Source organism: Mesocricetus auratus, unplaced genomic scaffold, assembly GCF_017639785.1.
Source record: "Mesocricetus auratus isolate SY011 unplaced genomic scaffold, BCM_Maur_2.0 Super-Scaffold_100007, whole genome shotgun sequence".
Classification (NCBI taxonomy): Eukaryota; Metazoa; Chordata; class Mammalia; order Rodentia; family Cricetidae; genus Mesocricetus; species Mesocricetus auratus.
In genome coordinates this window covers 39,237,042-39,258,677 of record NW_024429191.1, presented here as the reverse complement: position 1 = coordinate 39,258,677, position 21,636 = coordinate 39,237,042, and the positions used below count along the sequence as shown (strand labels likewise).

The 21,636-nt window shown below is 51.7% G+C and overlaps 1 protein-coding gene across 3 annotated transcripts in view; it reads left to right on the top strand.

The window, feature by feature from the left end:
• Pemt (phosphatidylethanolamine N-methyltransferase) overlaps positions 1-17,810 on the top strand; it is an 80,573-nt gene extending 62,763 nt beyond the window's left edge. For 2 of the 3 annotated variants that reach the window (XM_013111763.3, XM_005067684.4), the window contains 5 exons: positions 5,249-5,364; positions 11,010-11,155; positions 14,268-14,379; positions 17,144-17,218; positions 17,548-17,810. In XM_013111763.3, coding sequence (XP_012967217.1) covers positions 5,249-5,364; positions 11,010-11,155; positions 14,268-14,379; positions 17,144-17,218; positions 17,548-17,605 — 507 coding nt within the window. In that variant the 3' untranslated portion in view covers positions 17,606-17,810. Of the gene's footprint in view, positions 1-5,248; positions 5,365-11,009; positions 11,156-14,267; positions 14,380-16,277; positions 16,303-16,426; positions 16,433-17,143; positions 17,219-17,547 lie in introns of those variants that run through there. The other variant, XM_005067687.4, reaches the window with a different exon arrangement.
• Positions 17,811-21,636: the final 3,826 nt, after the last annotated feature.

Below are 21,636 nucleotides of genomic sequence, written 5' to 3'. Positions count from 1 at the left end.
AGCAGTCCTAGGGTCTGTGTGGCAGAGACAGCTCACCATAGGAGTCTGAAAGCTCCTGGCTCTGACATCAGAAGTTTGCACCCCATAGGAGCATCACAAAGACAGTTTTCTTTCCCGCAGACACAGACCAGGACTACATACTGCGTGGGGTATTACAACAGACTAGGTTTACATACTGAAGGTTTTGGGAGTGTGAAGTCACTGGAGGCCTGCTGGAGGCTGTGTTAGCTTCCAACATGCATGAGCAACAGGGAAGGCTGTTGGGACTTCATAGAGTAGCTGGCCACAGTGGTCTCGTCTAGAGATTTTTCATCACTGACTGGGAGCCAGAGTGCTAATATAAAATTCAGAATGTTTAATTGTTAGATAAAGTATGTTTCATCTTTTTTCCTTTTTGTCAATGCTAGATATAGGGCCCAGCACCTTGTACATGGTAGGCTAGCACTCCACCACTGAGCCATACTCCAGCCCCAGTCCTACATATATATATTTTAGTGCTTCGAATTTGACCAAAACTCATCATGGACTACTAGTTAAGACCCCTGTCTGAGGCCAGTGGTGTAGTACCTGATGATACCAAGAACAGAGCACTGGAAACTTCCAGTAAGGATCATCCTTTCTGACTAGAATGGCAGCTGTGTGCCCTTCTAGGGAGAGGCACACACATGTGCTACCACTACAACCAGGCTGGCATCATTACCATGGCCAGAACCTTCCCAACCTGAGCAGATCAGAAAGAAAGAGGACACTGTCCATGCTCAGGTAGCTGTAGAACTCAGGGAGGATACAGCTTTCATACACCCTGGGAGAGACACTTGTGCCAGAATATTCCTGTCCATTACCTGGTCTGCCCTCCCACCACGCAGGGAGGCAGCTGACTCAGCATGGTAGCAGGTGGTGGCAGTGACATCCCTGGGCCTCTCACCAGGTGAATGATCTCACGAGTGCTAATGGGCTGCTTCCAAAGTGTCAGCAGGGTTTCCTGTGTCAGCAGCTGTCACTGCAGCCCTGGCACCCTTTCCTGCCTCTCACTTGGATGAAGTGTGCAGTTCAGCACCCAGAAAAGGATAGTAAAACAGTCACCGTGGGACTGCAGGCTACAAATTGATTGAATAGCTTTTGAATCAAGTGATCCTGTTGTTCATGGGACCTTCTCGTACCTTTTCCCTTTTCTGTGAGGCCTTTGGTGTCATTTTGTTCAAAGTGTACATTCCTCACTTGCTCTGTCACAGGCTAAATGACAGATGAGGTTGGCAATGTGAGAGAGGCCCAGGTGTCACAGTGGAGTGGTCAAGGGTACCTATTTTTGTAACCAGAACTCCAAAGACTGGAAACAGCAGAGTTTGGGTGTCAGAGACCCAAGGCTTATCTGGGCTTTTCCAGGCTCAGTTTGCTTGGCTACAGGGTACCCTCCTTCCTGCTGCATGCAAGTATTCTTGCAGTGTGGGCTTCAGCAGGCCTGCCATGTACCTTTGGGTATTTAGGGGTATAGACCAAAAGCCTCGTTAAGCCAGGAGGAAAGACCTACCTTCAGGGGATGAGGGAGGGCCTGCACGGTCCATGTCATTGGCAGCCAGCCTTGCTCTCTCACTTGACCCTAAAGGTCAGGTCCAACAAGGATGTGATTCCTAACAACTTCCTGGAGTGCATTGTCTATAAACTGAAGCATACATAGCTTTCTCAGTCTGGACAGATGTCACCACAGCCCCCATCAACATTGAAACCCTTCCATTCCTTTTGTCTTCTTCCTAGGCCTTTCCCAGTGCCTTGTTCACTGGTTCCATTCAACTGATATTGGGATTTCTCCTCTTCTTCCCCTCTCCCTCCCTCCCTCCCTCCCTTCCTCCCTCCCTCCCTCCCTCCCTCCCTCAGAGAAGTCTCCCACAGTGTGACTCTCCATCTAGGGTCTCTGTGATGCAGGTTATGGGAGGGTCACTTAGCGTTAGAGATATGTTGTTGTGTGATCACACCTGTCCTGAGACTTCTATATCTGGAAATATCAACTGGGAGAAGAAATATCAGTGAACCAGAAGTGGGTAGCCCAGTGACCACAAGTGTGCTGGCTATTTTTATGTCTGGACACAAGCTAGAGTTGTCTTAGGGGAGGGAAAGTCAATTGAGAAAATGCTTCCCTAAGATCTGCCATGAGGAGCAAGTCAGTAAGCAGCATCCTCCATGGCCTCTGCATCAGCTCCTGCCTCCAGTTTCCTGCCCTGTTTGAGTTCCTGCCCTTGCTACTTTGGGTGATGGATGAACTGTTACATGGAACTGTGAGTGAAATAAACCCTTTCCTTCCCAAGGTGCTTTTGGTCATGGTGTTTTATCACAGCAATAGCAGCCCTAACTAAGACAGCAAGCAGACCTGCCGATTAGGCTTTTGGATAGGAAGACTTCTAGCCTGGGGTCTAAGGGGAAGTCTCCAAGGCCCCAGTCTCCATCTCTGCACTTGTGGATGGGAATTTCCCATGCATTTGACTTGTCTTGAAACCAAGAAAAACAATGACACTGAAGCAACTGATGTTTTACTAGTTGTGTCACTAACAATAGTAGCACTAACTAGTGTTACTAACCCCTCTACCCTATCCAAAAGTTCCCTTGACCAACCCCACCCTTTATCTCCTCAGCAAACTAAAAAAATTCTCATTATATCCCAGCAATTGTACTCTTAGATATATGGCCAGAAGAAATGATAACACGTGCCCATAAAAAAAAACCTAGACATGATTCTCACTGCCAGCATTATTCTAAACAGCCAAAATGACAGTTCCCTAACGTCCACCACCTCATGACCGGAAAGGGTAATGTTGTACCAAGGACTGGAGGCCTTATACCTGATGCACAAATTGCAGGAAGCCACCCACAGAGGCTGTGGGTCTATGCGAAATGTTGGAATGGCCAGTCTTGGGAGATGGAGAGCAGCCTGGTGGGTACTAGGGGTGGGGAAGAAAAATGGGGTGGGTGGATACTGATGGGTATAGGCTTTTCTTCAGGGTGATGCAAAGGTCTGAAAGAAGTCACAGTGATTGTGGCACTAAAAAGCCCTTTTGAGTTTCATTCCAAACAGAAACACATGAAGTGGTCCCAAAGAGTATGCTGAAGTGGCCTTAGGCCATAGGCAATTGGATCCCAGCATGTCCCCAAAGCCCTCCTTCCTTTTCCCTCCTAGGAGAGAACTCAGCATCCCATAGGGTTGAGTGAAGGGTACCGTCAAGAAAGGTCTAAAGACTGTTTGCCTTTCAAGAGAATTGGCAACTGCACCAAGAAAAGATGAAGGAGAAGGTCTGGGAAAGCCCCTCCCCCTCCTTCCCTTATATGGGCTCTGAGGCTAACATCTGCAGGGATTCTGGAGATGGAGAATCAGTGGCCCTAAGCCAATTAATTCATCAGTACCTGGGGCTGGTGAGCACTTCCCCACTAATCAGCTTCCCAACGTGGCAGGCCAGTTTGGGAAGTCACCTGGGCAGCAGACAGTGACTGTGGGGCCAGGATTGTGATAGATGTAATGACTGGCCCTAGTGTACTGTGCCATAACATGGTGGGAATGAAACTGTAGCTGCTATGAAAAATAGTTCAGTCTCTACTCAGCAAATAAAAATTGCTGACAGTTTCAGCAGTGTAGGGGGCTTTGGGACCCCCAATGGATATACACTGCTTATGGTGGGGGTTGGTCTGGGTGAACCATAGTAACTTGAAAATATCAAATATCATAAATAAAAAAATTACCTGGGGGCTTATGAGTTGGCTCAGCAAGTTAAGGGACTTGCTGCCAAGCTGGATGAACTGAATTCAATCCCTAGAGCCAACATGGTAGAAGGAATGAACAATTGTCCTCTGACTTCCCATGTATTCCATGGTACTTGTGCATGCATGCATGCCTAGCTGCCTGGCTGCATGTGCATGCCTGTGTGTGTGTGTGTGTGTGTGTGTGTGTGTGTGTGTGTGTGTTTGTGTACAGGTTTTCAAACCTATACACGAAATAGTAGTAAATGTAAAAACAAAAACAAACCCAAAAAACCCACAGTGAATACACTTAACACATCTAACCAAATAAGTATCCCAGCTGAACAGAAACGCAAATCTATTTTATGATAAATTGTTGACTAGCTCATGTCATTTACTAAGTGTCCTCCCCCTCCCCAGTACTGCCTTCATAGCCCACCATAGAGCAGTCAGTTCCCTCATGATTGATGTAGCTGTACCTCCGACACTGCTCAGTGCTGTGAGGGGATTAGATCACATTAGTCTGGAAAGAACTGAATTCAAATTTAGTGTGGTTTCCACCAAAAGCATCACTTTTGCACCATTCTAAAACTGAAAAATTCCAATTTGAGTTGAGGACCATCCATACACACATACACGGACATATGGACACATACATGCACATGAATGTGCCCAGACACATGGACATGCACATGTGCACACACAAACATACATGTAAACACACATACATATTCATATTCAGGGCATTGGGGGGTAGATAGCTTGCCCTCAAAATTAGGCAACCAAAGTGTATGCCTGCCCTTGGGCATCCTCCCGACTCCATCCTCTCTTCTCTGCATCAGCAGAGTTCATCTGAGCACCTGGTTCAGGCACAACGCCCCAGGGGCCCAGTGGGGGCAACTCTAGCAACTTGGATGTGGATGTGTGCACGGAACTCAGGGGTGGGGTCTGCAGAGAGTTGAGAGAGGGACTTACTTTCTTCTTCTGGCTTAAAGTTGAGATGTGACTAGTTGGAAATAAAAGGATGCTAAGACTAAAAATTATACATGTGCAGTCTCTTCCTTTGGGAGAGGCCAGGCTGAGCACAGCATCAGGGTGAAGGACTGCATTTGCTTTGTCTTGCCCTTGAAACAATCCTGTGAGAGTCCCTGATGGTGACAGGAAGAGGCCTGGGGCCACCACTTCTGAGGCTTCTTTGCTGGTGGCATCTTGTCTTTTTCTAAATAATAGAAGCCTTTGGAACTGCACGAGATAGGATACACAGCTCATAAGATGGCCTGAGAATTGAGTCCCCACCTTTAGGGTGACTGTCAACCTGTTAGCCACTCCATCCTACCTACACTAAGGGATGGTGGAAGTCCTGTGAACAGCCCTGATGTGTAGTTGACTCCCAACTGATCACAGTTGCTGTACCCTGTCATTCACCTTCCTTGGAACTGGGCCTGGACACTCAGACCTGCTTCTCCTGCCCTTCCTGTACCCCAGCCAGCACCTCACCTCTCACTCTTGTTCTCGGCCCTTCATGCAGGTAGCAAGGTGGGAGCAGAGAACTCGCAAGTTGAGCAGGGCCTTCGGGTCCCCCTACCTAGCCTGCTATTTCCTGGGCAGCAGCATCCTACTTCTGAACGTCCTCCGCTCCCACTGGTAAGCCCCGGGCCACCACGAAAGCTTGTCCATGTGAAAGTCATGGTCAGGAGAGGGTGGGGGCAGCAGGTCCACCAATGCCTGGGAGTTCTGTGTCAGCGTGTCCAGGGAGCACTGCTCCCAGAGGGAGGGCCAGCAGGTCCACCAATGCCTGGGAGTTCTGTGTCAGCGTGTCCAGGGAGCACTGCTCCCAGAGGGAGGGCCAGCAGGTTCACCAATGCCTGGGAGTTCTGTGTCAGTGTGTCCAGGGAGCACTGCTCCCAGAGGCCTCAGGTCATTGTCAGCCACCTGTATCTCTGTTGGCAGAGGCATCCTAGTGATTTTGGATATCATTGTCCAGTGAAAGGAGCAGCTTGAGCAGAGGGGACAATACCTGGGGATATTCCCCTTGCTTATATCCCTAGAGCTTCCTCTACAATATGCCAAGATGGGAGACAGACACTCTGGCTAGGAGTCCCTGGGGGTCAGGGATCAAGCTTAGACCACCATTAGAAGCCATTGGCCTGCCTGTTGACTTGGGACGTGTTGCCTTCCTGTCGTCAAGGAAAATGGCCACAGTAGTTGATGGTGAAGCTCAGAAGCAGAGGCTCTGCATGGACCTCCTTCCCTGGTGTGGGCCTAGCTGAACTGAGCACTGCACCATAGGATCTCAGGCTATGCAGGAAGACAGTGGAATCTATTGTTCAGATTGGCTCAAGACTAGCATGGCTACTTCTGAGGCTTGGATCCGCTTCTCAGGTCCCATGGATTTCATCACAGACTTTGCACATACATAGGCTGGAGGAAGCCTTTGTACTGCTTTAGGAAATAAAGAAGGTGGTGCTGCAGTTTAGGCTGAAGAAGTACCCTGTGTGGACTGGTCACTGAGGCTAATCCCTTAGATAGGGCATGCACACCTGGCGTGGCCACTCTACTTATCCTGGCTTGGTGCTGTAGGTGCAGGATGCACCTATGAAGAGGCCATCAGTCACCCAGTGTCTGGTGTGCGAGTAGCCAGGCAGGGATGTGAGTGATGGGCCCAGGTCCTCATATTCACATTCTGTAAGCATTTGGCCCAAGCTTCCCCATGGCAGGACACCCTAACTGCAGACCCTTGTCATTTTCCCCTCCTGTGGGTCAGGAGTGTTGGGTGAGGCAAGGGCCCCACCCAGCTTGTCTCTCTGCCAGACTTAGTCTATGCCCTCTTGCCAGTCTCTGCCGTGCTGGCCAGAGGTCTCCAGGGGCCAGTCTGGTGCTTGTTTCTTTTTATGGTGCTAGAGTTGGAGCCCAGGCTTCATACTCCTAAGCAAGTGCTGCACTGTCCAGCTACAAGCATCCTTGTTCTGGATACCTCCTCTGATTTTGTCCTCGTCACCTGGGATGATATGATCTCAGCTGGTGTGTGCCTTACTGAGTCAGCATGGTAGGAGAACAGGTGTATTTGAGCCAAGTCTGCCTGCCTCTTGTGATGCCAGGACCCCCCAGTGGTTGGTGAGTCACTAGCACTCATGATGTATCAGCTGGCTTGCACTAGCTGGTGGTCTGAGAAGAGACCAGGGTGGATAAGCTAGCTTGTTATTTGGAGGTTAAGGCAAAATCTGGACTCAAGGGAGTGATTAGCAAAGAACAGTTTTGCTCAGGCTGGGCTCTGGCTGGGTTCTGGCTGTGTCTTGAGTGAGGATGAAGCCTTCTGGATTGGGAGGCATCCATTGAAACCCCTCCCTCAGCAGCCCCCTGATGGCAGCCGGCCTGAGCTGCAGCTTCTCATGGGCTAAAGCAAGGCCCCTGGGCAGTTGGATGACCAACCAGGCTGGGTACCAGGGAGACACTGGAACCTCTTCTCCCCTGCTGTCTCTTAGTGGAGGTCCCTGTGCATGGCTGGAGAAGCAGAGAGGGAATCTGATTTTGGTTTCCTGGATCCCAAGAAAACAAGTGTGGGGGGAATAGTAAGGGGGACCAGCCAGAATAATATCCAGGTAGAGCTGAATCTGTCCCCTCAGCTGAGGCCCTAACAGCCTGAATTCTGAGTGACAATGCCATATGTCACCTTTCACGTGGTGAGGCTGAGGACCTGCTTGTTAACAGGCCAGCTGGTAGTGTATGAGACCCTCTGGATGCTGCCAGGCTCAGGGAAACCTTGGGGAGATGGTTTGGTTAGTGCAGTGTGGGAGCCTTGCTATAGGGAATAATGTGGTGAGCTGTTGAGCTCCTGTGCTCTGTATTGGAAAAATGAGCCCATCAGATTCCTAGTTTCCTGGTCTTGCTTGGCCTGACTGGACTGTGAAGAGAAGCCTGAGATGGAGAGTTCAGGCCACCCTATGCATGGCTGTGAGGCTAGGGAAGCTCAGGGACAGGAGTCAGCCTCTCAGCAGCTGTGCACACCTCAAGTGGTCAAGTGTGAGGAGCAGAGTGCAGGCAGCCTCCAGTCTCATTGCTGATGGAAAGTTCAGTCCTTAAAAACACAGAATGCGAGTGGCTGGAAAGATGGGTCAGTGGTTCTTCTAGAGGACCCAGGTTCAATTCCCAGCACCCATATAGTGACTCACAACCATCTGTGACCCCAGTTCCAGGGGATGTGACTTCTGGCTTCTATAGGCACTAGGCATACAAGTGGTATAGACATATATGCAGGAAAGACACCCATACATAAAAAATAAAATAAGATTAACATTAAAAATAGGACCCAAAGCCCAGGAATGAATCTCCATCACTGACACACAGTGCAGAATAGCTCTGAAGGAAAATTGCTCCTGTTAGCCCACTCTGCTGTGGAATGTGGCTGCAGAGCACTTGTTTCTACTTAATTCTCCCTGTGGAATGGCCTGTGCTTTCATGACATATGAAAGTATATAGCCAGCTACCTAATTAGGCATCAGTTCTAGTGAGCCTGCATGTGTCACCTGGTACACGGGCCACTAGGCTAAAATGACCCCTCCTACCCCCCCCCACGCTACCATCTCCACACACATGTCATCTCAGTAGGCTGGAGCCAAGGACCCATGGTGCACTTTGCCTCTCTTGCCCTACTCCTATCCCGCCACTGGAGGAAAGTCCACCAATGGTGCAAACAGAGCCAGGGGTGGACCATCCTTGGCCACAGGGGCACTAAGTCTGTGAGGTGTCTGATATGGGCTCCAGACCTTGTCTGCAATCTTCCCTTCCTAGCTGGGCCAGACATCACTGGTAGAAGTCATTCCTGCAGTCTCCATCCACAGGGACCCCCAGCCTCCTGGTCCTCTGCTCCACACAGTGTGTGCACATTGCAGCCTCTTCCAAACACCTCTTGTACTGCACTTTTTCTGAGCCTCAAAGTGTCTAGCCCCAGCCATTCCTCATTCTGGAATAGTCTTTCTATAACACCCCACCACGTGAATGCTCCCTTCAGATCTCAGCTAAAGCATGAGGTCCTCACTCAGTACCCATATTGCGGCACCAGCTAGCACAGTGTCCCACATGCTTTGCATCTTCCCAGAGTTTGTCACGGGGTTGGCCTCAGAGTTCTCCTGTCTGTCCACTCTCTACAGTCTGGAGCTATGAACCATTCCATGTGTATAGCCCTTCAGCAGCAGTGCTGTATGAAGAGGAAGAGAGAGGGGTCACTACAGTAACTTAAAGGAGACACCAATACCAGGTTTCAAGTCTGTTTGAGGTATCCTACCCCCTTTTCTGCCAGGAGCTGACAGCTCTTATATGGCCACTGATGGTGTCCCTGAGAACTCAAGACAGCTGGCTTAGGGCTGGCCAGAAAGAGCCCCACAGGTTCTCTATCCTCTGTTCAGGTAGATGGAGCCCGGAGGCTCCTCCTATGCAGTACTACCCAGCCTGCTGAAGAATCAACCTTCTCTGTGCCATGGGCCCTTATGTCACATGGCCAAGAAGCAGGTGTCTGCATATAGCCAGCACGACTCAGCCTGAAGGTCTGGTTCATATACCTCTCCCACTACACATGCATTCAAGGGAGAGCAGGAAGGGTATGAGGCTGGGAGTCTAATTTTCCATGGCCTCAGCAGCAGGATCTACAGTGTGGAGGGGTCATTGTGCTGTCCAGAGTGTGGGTTGTAGGTGCAGCCACCTCTCACAACACAGGGTGTAAGAGATGCCACCTAGCTCCACAGCAGCCACAATCACAAACCCATCTTGAGCTGCAGAAGAACCCTAGGCCAGGGCAGCTGAACTGATGGCTGAGCTTGCCCTGACATTATGCATTGTTGCTTACAGGTCACTTGTGGGTTTGCCCTGACACCATACATTGCTGGTGGCAGGTCACCTCCAGCCTCTGCCATGGTGTTTGTTTCAGGCCTTTGTCCTCCCTTCTTTCTCATCTATCTCCTGGCCTGTGCTGAGAGCCAAAGTGACTGTTTCCAAGAGTGGAACATCAGATTGGTAGGAAGAATTCCAATGAAGCTAGGTTTAGTGTGACCCACTGAGTGAATGATGTGCTCTGTCGAAAGAGTCTGAAAGATAAACAAGCTCTGGGTGATGGCAGATGGACACCGGGTGGATGAACAAGTGGGTAGCTGGGTCTCTGGTGTCTAGGTTAATAAATGGAAGGAGAAGGTTGGACAGATGTGTTGATGGGTGTGGTATGGACTGAGGAAGGGATGAATGGGATGGGTAGGTAGGCAGTGGGTGGGTGAGTGGATAGAGGATGGACAGACAGATAGATGGATGGATGGTTCAGTGAGATAGGGGAACCTATAGAGAAATATATGTAGTCGTGTATGGACAGCAAATCTCCACGTCTCCTCTAAGCGTCATGATTGTGGACAGATGGAAATGTGTTTATACATGAGCGCTTGCCTTACACATCCTCCCTTTGTATCCCTTGCAAACCTGCATCTTTCCTGTTGTCAGTGCCCACCCTCTCTCCTGGTGAGGCCCAGACCCATTACTGACCCGCTTCCCTAAATTCTCCATCCTCTCCTGTGACAGGTGCCACAGAGAGCCTGACCCTCCACGCCCGCCAACACCGCCACTGTTCACATGCACCCCTCTGCCCAGACTGCCTTTGAGGAGGGCCTCCCATCACTTGGCCACACAGCCTAGATGAGGGGAGGATATAAAGAGCCTTTGGTGGGATTTAAAATTTAGGCCAGTTGCCCAAGTGTGGCTTGGCCTTGGCAGAAGCTATGGCAAGCAAATCAGCAGTGTGGGCACAGCCAGCAAAGGCCTGAATCTACAAGGAGAATGGTGTCCATCACCACACGTAGCACGTGCCAAGCTCAGGCCCCAGGTGCTGGGCTTGCTGTGTACTGGTCACTGCAAATGTACCTGTTCTTCTATGAGCTTAATTCTCATTCACAGTCAAGTCAACAGGGCCTGCATGTGCAAAATGGTGACCCTTGATTTGAACCCTGCTAATGTACATGAAACTATAGATGGTTTTTATGAGTAACCTATTTCTAAAATTTAGGGTATTTTGCATACATGTCAGAATTTGTGACTTCTCATGAAAAGATTAAAAAATCTTTGGCAGGCCTTGGCCTTTGATCTTGTCTAGTCCTCATGACACTGAAGACTAGATAGTTCATTCGGGAGCCTGGGCCCTACCTGTAGTGCCTCTGTGGTTTTGAATGTGTGACCCGAGGGCTAACAACTCTGAGAAAGGCAGGGTACCTGCCATACATGCTATGACATGCTGTCTCTCCTTATCCCCTGCTCCACAGCTTCACACAGGCCATGATGAGGCAGCCCAAGATGGAGGGCCTGGATAATCACGCCACCTACTTCCTGGGCCTTGCACTCCTGGGTGGGGGCCTCGTATTTGTGCTGTCCAGCTTCTTTGCACTGGGGTTCACTGGGACCTTTCTAGGTAAGAGCCTGAGGTATGGGGTGACCTTGGGCAGGTACACTGGGGTGCAGGGAGGAGAAGAGTCCAGTGATTGTCATCTGCTATCTCTGATGTGCCTTGAGAAGCACTGGGTGACCTAGCTTGTCATGGTTAGGACAGATTCAGTTTTGCTAGCTCATTGGACTCCGGGGCATCAAGCTGCTTCCTGGGAGATAAGAAAGATCCTAGTCCTGGTTGATGGACACCAGAGTGCTCTCCTGGCCTCAGTTCCTTTGAAGAAGGCCCTCAACTCTTGTTTGCATGGAACGGTGAGGTAGTAGGTGCGTAGGAATACAGAGTAGAGCTGGAACTGGATGAGGGCTGATGGGGGTAAGACCCTCCGCAACAAGACCACTCTTGGGTTTGCTTAGCACAGTTGGTTACCAGGGTGTAGGATCTTGGTAGGTACAGGCAAAGTTTCTACAGGTCTAGGGTGGGGTGAAGGACAGAGGGATGTGGTCTCCATCCTCCACTCCCTGGGGGCTCTGGTGCTTTGGATCTGGAACCCAAAGTGATCTGATCTGGCCAGAAACCTCAACTCATGACAACAGTCACTTCTGCCATCGTGAAAACAAGAGAGGGCAAGCTCAAGAGAGACTTCCACAGAAGAGACTGAGGGAAAGGGGGCCTTCAGAATGTTGATGGAGAGAAGGTAGTGGCCCCATCTACAAAGGTGCCTGCTCCAGCTCCTAGGATGTCCCTGGAGGCTAGCTAGCACAGCTACAGGAGAGCTGCCTCTGCACAGGGGCCACAAAATTTGGCCCCTCCTGGCTTCTGACCATGCAAAGACCAGGCAAGTCTCTGGGCCTTAACTGCCACCAGGACCTCTAGTAGTCTTCAAAGCTACTGTCACCTAGCCTCCCAGGGTTCCAGCAAAGGCTCCTAAGAACATCTGTCTGCCACTGACACTTCAAGTACCGTCCAGTCTGCTGATCCAAGTGATAGGAAAATGTGTTGAAGAGCGTTCTCCTGTTCCAGGATGCATACAAAGCTAGCATACATGTTGGCCTGGCCTCTGCCTGGGCCAGGCTGTCCAGCAGCAGACTTGGAGCTCTGAAGTGTGTGCTTGTGACAATGCCATGAGAAACCAAGAAGCATTTGAGCTAGGCATCCTAGTGTGTCACTGGTGGCTCAGCGCTTGCTGCTCAGGCAGGAGCTGCTGGGAGCCATCCTGAGAGAGTGAGGCCAGACTGGGGAGAGGAGAAGCAGAATGCAGGCTGGAGGAGGAGCAGGTCAGAATGGGGGCTGCAGGTGGTGATGCTGGAGAGCTGTGGCAGTTGGGACAGGGTTAGGGAGCAGATAGAGACTCATGGCTGACTGAAGGCCTGAATCTTCCCAAGGTACGGTAGGAGCCATGGAAAGAATCTCTGTAACAAAGAGTTGGGGATGGGGAATGGTGGGACCAAGACCAGAGGAGGGAGCCTCGTGTAGAAACTGGTCCTCCTCACAGAGATGGGGACAGGGAGCAGTGGGAGGGTCACCCCAGGACTTGTGGGTGGAAAAGGGTCTGTGGCCACCTAAGGAAGAGATGAGGTACTGTCCGGTCCTGGAAGACAGGGTGAGCAGGGCTGAGGGGTGGGGTGGGAAGGGCTACAGGCAGTAGGGGTGGAAAGCCAGGGAAGGTACCTGGGTGTTAGAAGACAGACAGGTGCCCACCATGGATGGTCAGGGACAGATGAGTGAGTCAGAGGGGTGCAGGCAGCTCTGACATGGCTTTTGGTAGAAACGGCCTAGAAAGCAGAGGGCCCTGCAGGCTTTGAAAGTAGAGCAGAATGGTTCCTCTCCTGTGACTCAGCCTGAAGCAGGTTTCTGTGCCACCTACCGTCAGGCCCCACTGCCCCGCTTCCTGCTTCCTCCCTGTGGTCCCTGGCTAGGCTCTTGGACTCTTGTACCTTTTGTCCCTGACAATGACAGCACCATTTCTACCAGGCACCTCCTGCAGGGGCTCCCCTTGTTGAGCTGGCTGCCCTACTTTCTGCCTGGGATGGAGCTGCATTGTCTCTCTGGTCTAGAGGGGGACAAAGGAGAGGCTGCTGGGAAAGATTGCCCTGGCCCAGTGGAGACACTCACCATGTAGAGACACCTCGGCCAGAAGCTTTGTTCTGTGAGAGTAGCCTGGTTAGGTGGATGCATGACTGGCCATCTGGTGGTCTCCCCCCATGTCAACTCCCCTGGGCTGACCTCCAAAGTGACAGGAGGCATGTGGTGGGCAGGCTGGAGCCACAGCTGACCTGTCCTAGTTGGTTGCTGTGATAAACAAAGCGAGCTGGGAAGGAAGGGTGTGGTTGGCTTACATGTTACAGTCCACCCAAGGCTGGGAATTAAGGCAGGGACTGAAGCAGAGACTGAGGAATGCTGCTTGCTGACTTGCTCTCCATGGCTTGCTCAGCTTTGTCTTGTTTATACAACCCAGGACCTCCTCAGGGATGGCACCACCCACACTGAGCTGGGCCTTAACCTTCCCACATAAATCATTAATCAAGAAAATGCCCCACAAGGATGCCCACAAGCTAAGTTCATGGACACACTTTCTTAATTAAGGTTCCCTCCTCCCAAGTGACTCTAGTTTGTGTCAAGCTGACAAAGCTAATCAAGTCACACCCTAGCATCTGGCACCCCAAGAGGAATATTGAGGCTTAGGAGGTAAAGGGGGGAGGCAGCCAGGGAGGGAGGAGGGAAGAGCCAGGCGGACAAGAGAGGACTGACACTCTGAAGGTACTGATGGGAAGGGGCTCTGAAGGAGGGAGGAAGGCCCTAGGAGGGAGATCTGCACAGATAGGGTAAGGCTTCTCAAGAAAGGAACAGGCAGACACAGGGGTGCCTGCTAGGAAGAAGGGAGAGCCCAGTGGCTGGGGCTCTGGAGAGGACTAAGCTGGGAAGCTCAGTGTGCAGCTCACTTGTGGAGCTGGTGGGAAGGTTCCGATCCTGTAGCTGTGGGCTCTGGTCCCACCACTGACTGGGAGCTTCTTGGAGCACAGGAACCCACATCCCATGCAGATCTTCCAAGGCTCACTGGGGATTTCCTTAAGTAATAGTGTGGCCTAGGACATAGATGGCGAAGTCACCCTCACATTCTATCCCGTCTGATCCACAGGTGACTACTTTGGGATCCTCAAGGAGGCCAGAGTGACCACATTTCCCTTCAACGTGCTAGATAACCCCATGTACTGGGGGAGTACAGCCAACTACCTAGGCTGGGCACTTATGTGAGTACTTGGTAACCTCAGAAGCCCTAGGTGTCCAGACCCAAACTGAGCCCTCTTCTACCCTCTCCTTCTGCCACCTCCTGATCTCCCAGAAGGCATAGTTCCTCTCCCATAATGCATACTTGTTGTCCCTTCTGACTGGAACCTGCCTGCATCCATCCCTAGTCCAGTCTTCCAAACCCAACTGATGCTGTCCCCTCCTCCAGAAAGTCCTTCCTGCCTCCTCTAGCCTTCCAGTGTCCTGTGCTGGAGTCAGTGACTAGTGACCTGTCTCCTTTCTATGGCAAGGTCGTACACATCCGTCTGTATCACCAGTAGTGCCCAGTGCCCAAGAGTGAAGGTCACTCCAAGCTCAGAGTGTCCAGGTCAGGATTCTGAGACCTGTGACAGCTGTGACATGTTACAGCTGCCTCCACGGGGTCCTGATGTGCATTGCTAAGAGGCCCAGCATGGTGGGGCTGGAGCCTTCATTTGAGGACTTATTAGAGACACTCCATTACCCGGCAGTAGACGCTGACCCAGCAGGCCTCCCACAGCCTGACTCCTGCTTCTCAAGTCTCATTCCTGTGTATGAATCCCTAGCAGACAAGGCAAGGGATTTCTAGGGGCCCAAGATTGACACAGGCCCTGGACCCCTGCTTTCTCTAGCCCTCCACCTCCCCAGACCTACAACAAGGAGTGGAGGACCCTGGGCTCTGCTCTCCTTGACTCTGGGCTGAGCATGATCATCTGCCAGTGGGATTATCTTGTGTACCTGGGGTTGTTAGATAGTCAAGCTGGATCAAGGTGACAGTAAGTGGCTGGGTTTTCATGGAGATGGGGGGGTGTCAGGGAACCAGCTGACAGGACTGTACATGCCCATATCATCATCTTCTACAAGGTCTTTGAACTTGCATTTACCATGGGCCTGGTGCTGCCACCTGAGGCAGGAGGAGGGGTGTTTGTCCACAATATCTAACTCCTGCTTGAATCTGGCTTCCTAGAGCCCATGGGAGTGCTGTCACCCACCCTAGTGTCTTGGATCAAGGCAGGGAAAGTTCTTCCAGGGTCTCCCACAAGCCTTTGGCTGGGGTCACATCTGTGACTATTGTAGGCAATTAAAGATTTGCTTCCTTTAGGAATTGTGATGGAAAGTCGAGGCCAATGAGTCCATCCTTTCCCATGAAAGGTGGGGAAACTGAAGCTGAAGACTGAGTTCACCTCAGGCCATAGAGTAAATCTGGGACAGAGATGGTCTTGGTGTTTAAGTTCTTGGCTCCAAAGCATATTCCTTCAGCTCTGCTTGCTTTTTGTGTGGTAGTGAACTGTGGGGGCCATGCTCACAACCAGCTTGGTGTTGTGGGCTCTCAAACACCAGCCATCTCCCAAGGTCTTCCCTGACTCATGACCCATAGAACCTCATGTGACCAGAGCCACAGCTGAACCCTGGCTGGGGACAAAGTGCTTATTTAGCCAGGAGGGAGGGGAAAACATTGTCCCCCTCAGGTCAGAACACAGATATCAAGAGTTGTTCCAAGTTCCAAGTTGAAAGGGACAGCAAGGACAAAGGCCTAGTTTAGAGCCCAGCTAAGCTTTGGGAGGGTTGGGGGGCACAAATTGAGACATGACAGTTGAGAGAGAAGCTCAGCTCAGGGCCTGGGGTGGTGGCTGTGCAGTAGAGGGTCCTGTGTCCCTACCCCTCCAGACAGACACATGGACACGCTGGCCAATGTGAGGTTCAAGTGGGCATTAGGGAGTGAGCAGGGCCCCGTAGGAGACCCACACTCTTGAGCCCACTGCTTGGGTGGCTGGATGTGAGGCGGGGTAGTCAAGGAGAGCAGAGCAGATTCTCCCTGTACCCCACGGCCTGTCCCTGCGCTTTCTGGTTCAGTCCCTGCTCGCTGAGATGGATGCAGCAGCCCAGGCCCTGCAGGAGCCAGTGGAGCCAGAAGTAACCATAGAAATAGCCTGGGGGGCAGCTTAGCAGCAGCTATTTCTGGAAACCTGAGACAGACATGCACAGGCTCCTCCCTGCTGTCACTAACAGGCTGTCTGCTTTCACTGGCAGAGTGAGGTCAGAGACTGGTCACCTGCAGAAAGCCATGACAGATACGCTGTGTACATTCTGCCAAGGACTTCTGTCCTCTGAGCTGTAACTGCCTGGGTGCTGGAAGAACGGCTCAGGGACTAGGGCAGTGGCAGAGGTGGTAGCTGGACCACAAGGGCGGGTGGGCCTGAGCTCTGTGCTGTGCAATGGAGGGGTCCTGTGCCGCTGCCCTTGCCAGAATGACTTATGGACAGACTGGCCAACGTGAGGTCCAAGTGGCCATTAGGGAGTGAGCATGGCAGAGGGCCAGTGTGAGACTGCTGGCTCTGAGGGGAAGGTCTTGCTGTGGGAAGATCTTCACCACAGCCAGGGCCACCCTGGATGGTGGCTACGGGCTGCACCTCTGTGTGGGCCAGAGCTCAGATGGCAGAACTTGCCATGAGGCCGTGTGCTCATGGCAGCCCTGCGTTAACCTTTTACAAGAGACTTCTTTTCTATGAACACTGTCTGGTGGGCAGTGGAAATGTTCCCTGTCCTGGCCTCTGCCTCAGCAGACTAGGAAGCACTGGCTACCTGAAAAGGGGTCCCTCCTCCCCTCCTGTCTCCGTGAACCTCTAGAAAATCAGGGCCGCCTGCAGGCTTAGTTCATCCTGAAGGATCCCAGCATCAGCCCAGGATCAGCCCACTATGTCGCAAGAGTGTCTATGTTCTTCCAACTGATGGTGTGTCTGTCTGCAGGCACGCCAGTCCCACGGGCCTGCTGCTAACGGTGCTGGTGGGCCTCGTCTACGTGGTGGCTCTCCTGTATGAGGAGTGAGTAGAGCCGTGGTGGAGTGTGGGAGATGGATGTGATGGCCAAGTTAAACCAAGCCTGGCTTTAGAACTGGCCTGGCAAGCTTCACCAGGCTGCTGTCCGCCTGCCTCAAGAGGCTGGGGTGGGGAGGAGGGGACACCTAGTACCCGAGACCTAGGCAGGCAAGCAGGTGTCCCTGGTCCCTCCAGGACCCTCTTGCTCTTTGAAGTCTCTGGGAAAGCTCTAGGAGACAGTGGGAATATGGGTCCTATCACCGGTGGGGTGGGTTCTGGTGTGGGGGTGCAGTAGTGTCCCAGAACAGCCCGCTAGAGCCTCTTCCTGCCCACAGGCCCTTCACTGCTGAGATCTACCGACAGAAAGCCACCACGTTGCACAAAAGGAGCTGACAGGGCCATGGGGGAATCTGTGGAAAGCCGGACTGGCCTCCCGGCTGCCCCGGGCATCAACTGTTCTTTGGGGAGAACAGCATTGGCCACTACACCTGTGCCTTGGAAACCAGTCGTGGATACCCCAGGCATTATGCCGTGTGACCACTGAGCCTCCCATCCCCACCATGCTCTGATACACTAATAAAGACATGTGACCTCCGTGCCTCTCTGGGCCCCTTTCCATCTGGTCCCAGGAGGGAGGACAGAAGATGGGATCTAGGCTGTAGGAGGGCTGGGTAGGGCAGGGCAGGGGAACTACACCCCTTAGGACTTCTGGGCCAGCTTGGTTTGGCCCTTTCTTTCCAGTGCAGCCTCCTGGGGCCATCTAAGATTGACAGAGAACTGTCTCTCAAAAGATCTCAGCAACAGAACTGGCTGCAGCCACAGCCTTTCCTGGGCAGTGGACACCTTGGGTCACCTGCCATCCATGCCCCAGCACTTGTAGGACATGCACTTCCTGCCAGGGGACCCATTTCAACACCCACCAACCTGAGGGTAGAGGTCTATCAGGTGAATCGGCACTGTCATTCCACTAAGGCAGGATTTTGTGAACACCCACTGCGTCCATCTGAGCTGGCTAAAATTCAGCTGGAGAGATGGGATGTGTAGGCAGGATGACCAAGAAAGTATGGTCAGAAGTTGACTTTGGGGCATCAGAGGGAACCAAAGGACAGTCTTCCTCTGGTCCTTCTGGCCACTAGCAGCTGGGCCCACCTTGATCCCCAGGACTCCAGGTTCCTGATAAATGGATTTGGGGTACCTAAGCTTGCTGGACTTTGGGGTGATTGTCCCAACTCACCAGAGACCCTTGCCCCTTTAATCTCAGTTGTGTTCCTTTGTTGGGGTTCCTCACTCGTCCAGAAAGCCTTGGGAGATTTGGGGGTACAAATGATCAGCCTAAGCCCAGCCCAGCTCAAGGCTATGCAGCCTCAGGGGTTCATGGGACAGTATCTAAGTGCTGCCCACCTGACATCCTGTTATTGTCACCTGGGACCCTAGCCAAGGTTTGCATGGGCTTTTGCAAGTGCCCTGGGCCTACCATCTCACTGTGCACAGGTTTCCTGGCTCACATTTCCAGGCCTCTGAGGAAGCCCAGGCCGGAACATCATGTAGAGTCCCAGGTTAGGCAAAAAAGGATGACACCCTTTATTAGTGTGGCCTCAGAGTTTTGTTGCCCTTGACAGAGTCTGGAGCTGTCATCCTGAGTCCCGCCCCTCCCTCATACACCTCTGGAGGGTGGAAGGTGCCAAGACACCTCTGCCTGTATCCTCACTGTAGGTAGTCCCCATGCAGGTCCTGTCCCACAGCCCCAGCAGATGTGCTGGTAAGGCTGGGCCAGAGAAACATTGGTACCGAATGGAGCAGAGATGGTTCCCTTTGCCAACTCTGATCACTGGTGTCCCTATATGTATCTACTGACTTGGTTGGCAGGCTGTGGGGATGGCCAGAAGTAAGAGGCAGCTCCAGCTCCCTGACAACTGGGTGGAGACAAGAGTCAAGGCAGACATGGAGGTGACATGATTTCAGAGGTAAGAAGGGGCTACAGAGGGCTCTAAGGAGCGGAATGAGACCTACATTTTCCCCCTGAGGACAAAAAGCCAAGTGTGTCCTCATCACACACTCAGCAGGACTGGGTACATGTGTGTGAACTCTGGTGTGTCGGCCATAATCCAGAAAGGGGGTAGAACCTGCTGCAGTGGGCTGGTTGCCAGAGAGCTGGGGCTGCCTCCTGATTAGTTGACCCTGTTGCTTTGAGCCCAGGCCAAGACAGTTCATCATGGTGAGAGCACATAGTAGGGCAAGCTGCTCACCCAATGGCCTAGAAGTAAATGACAGATGAAAAGGTCTGGGCCCCACAATCACATTCAAAGGCACACCCACAATAACCTAAAAGCCACCTGCCACAACCCACCTCTTCAAGACTCCGCCACTTACAAGAGCCCATTTTGGGGACCCAGACTTCCAACCTCCAGACTCTGACAAGTGACCATATTTGATGAGGTCCTTGCTTGTGGAGACTGCAGAGTCCTAGAGTGGTCCTAAGGCATTGCATGAGGAGACCACATCCTGACTTCCCTTCCTGCTGCTCTTTTAATGAAGCCCCAGACCAGTTAGACTGCAGTCCTACCCTATGCCCTCTCTTAACCATGACGACTCCCAGAGGGAGGTCCCACCTCTGAACTACGCAAGTGCCTAAGTTTTGTTCTCCGACACCTTCCAGTAGAGCTCCGGTTTCAGTGGGTGCTTTGGTGGGGGCATTCAAACCAAAGTAGACCCCTTTTCTGTTTATTGCTGAATACTCCACTGTGTGTAGACAGTGTCTAATTTACCCAATCAGTGGGTGGACACTGTGTGGTTCTCACTTCAGGACTATTGTGGTTAATACTCCATTGTGAACACTTGTGTGTATCTTTATGCATATAGATGTTTACATTTCTTTTGGTTATATGCTTAGGAATGGAGTTGCTAGGTCACAAGTAACACATGCTTGGTAGTGTGAGTCACCTCTGATAGTTTTTTATGGTGTCTTCATCATTTTACACTCTCGATGATCATCTTTTCTGAGATGGGGTCTCTCTGTGTAGTCTTTCTCATGGTAGTGGGGATTGGATCCAGGGTCTTTTACCTTGTACACTGGGGTGTGTTCTTAGCTCTTCTCTGTGTAGTTGCATGGTACTTCTCTGATGGGATGGCATTGAAACTGAGAGCAGCAAGCAAAAGGAAACAGAGTGATGCCCGGCAGCAGGAGTGATGTGTGCCAAGGCCCAGAGCTCTAGAGTGATGAGCCATGATCAGTGACCATGAGCGCCTGGCACTTGGAAGGTGCTGGGCTATGGCACTCAAGTATTACCAAACCCTAGGCTATCAGTGTTGCTGGATTTTCTTGTCCTGCCAGGTCCCATCACCCTTCTCAGCCCCAAAATAAGATCACAAAGACTTGTATTAATTATAAAATTGTTGGTCGATGACTAGGGTTTCATATTGGCTAGCTCTGTCTTAATTATTAACCCTTAACTACTAACCTATGTATTTCTACATGGTCTTGGCTTACCAGAGAATGTCCAGACTTGTTACTCTTTTGGCAGCCTACATGGTGTCTGTCCTGTAGGGCTCCCTCTGCCTACCTTTCCCAGAATTCTCATCTCCTACTTCTGCCTATCTTCCAGCCTCATTGGCAAAACAGTGTTTTATTCATCAACCAATAAGAGAAACATATATACAGAAGGACATGCCCCATCATACCAGTCCTGCCTAAAGGCTGGAAGACAGAATCTCCTTTGTTGGGTGGGCAGTTCAAGAGTCCCTTTCCTGTCTGACCCTCTGCCTCACACATCATTCTCTTTTGGCCTTCAAAGGATCCTGAAGGCTGATGTATGAGGCTATAGAAAGGTTGGGGGAAGCAGGGGCTAGCTTGCCAGCTAGTAGGACTGTGGTCATGGGGAGGAACGGCTGGGGCTGGGTTGGGGAGGGATATTGTGTACCCCATTGCTCTTTCATGGCCAAGGTCTTTCTGCTTCAGTAGCAGAGATGTGGGTGACAACACTAGTGGCAGATGAGAAAGTGACAGCACCTGGGTCAAGTGCTCTTGTCCCTGCCTCCTCCAAGGGTAGAGAGCACTAGAGAAGAAAGGGAGGGTGCCTGTCGGGTAAGAAAAAAGGCCCAGTCTTAGCTCCCTCCTAGCGCTCCCCAGGACAGAGACTGGCCCTGAGTCCTTACCGCAGGTACCATGTAGGCATGCCTTCCTTGCTGGCCTCCGGGAGGGTCTTGCTTTATTTCTGGAATCTTATGTCTATCTCAGAGCCGGAGGGGCCACTAAAGCTGTCTTGTCCAGGACACCGGTGTCTTGCCACCCCCAGTGCTCATGTGACTGGATACTTGGTAGCAGAGACTGTATGAACTTCTGCCCGAGGGATGGAGTCTGCATCACAAAGCATTTTGGGTAAATAAGCCTCAAAGGTGTCAGGAAACCACCATACTTACCACTGTCG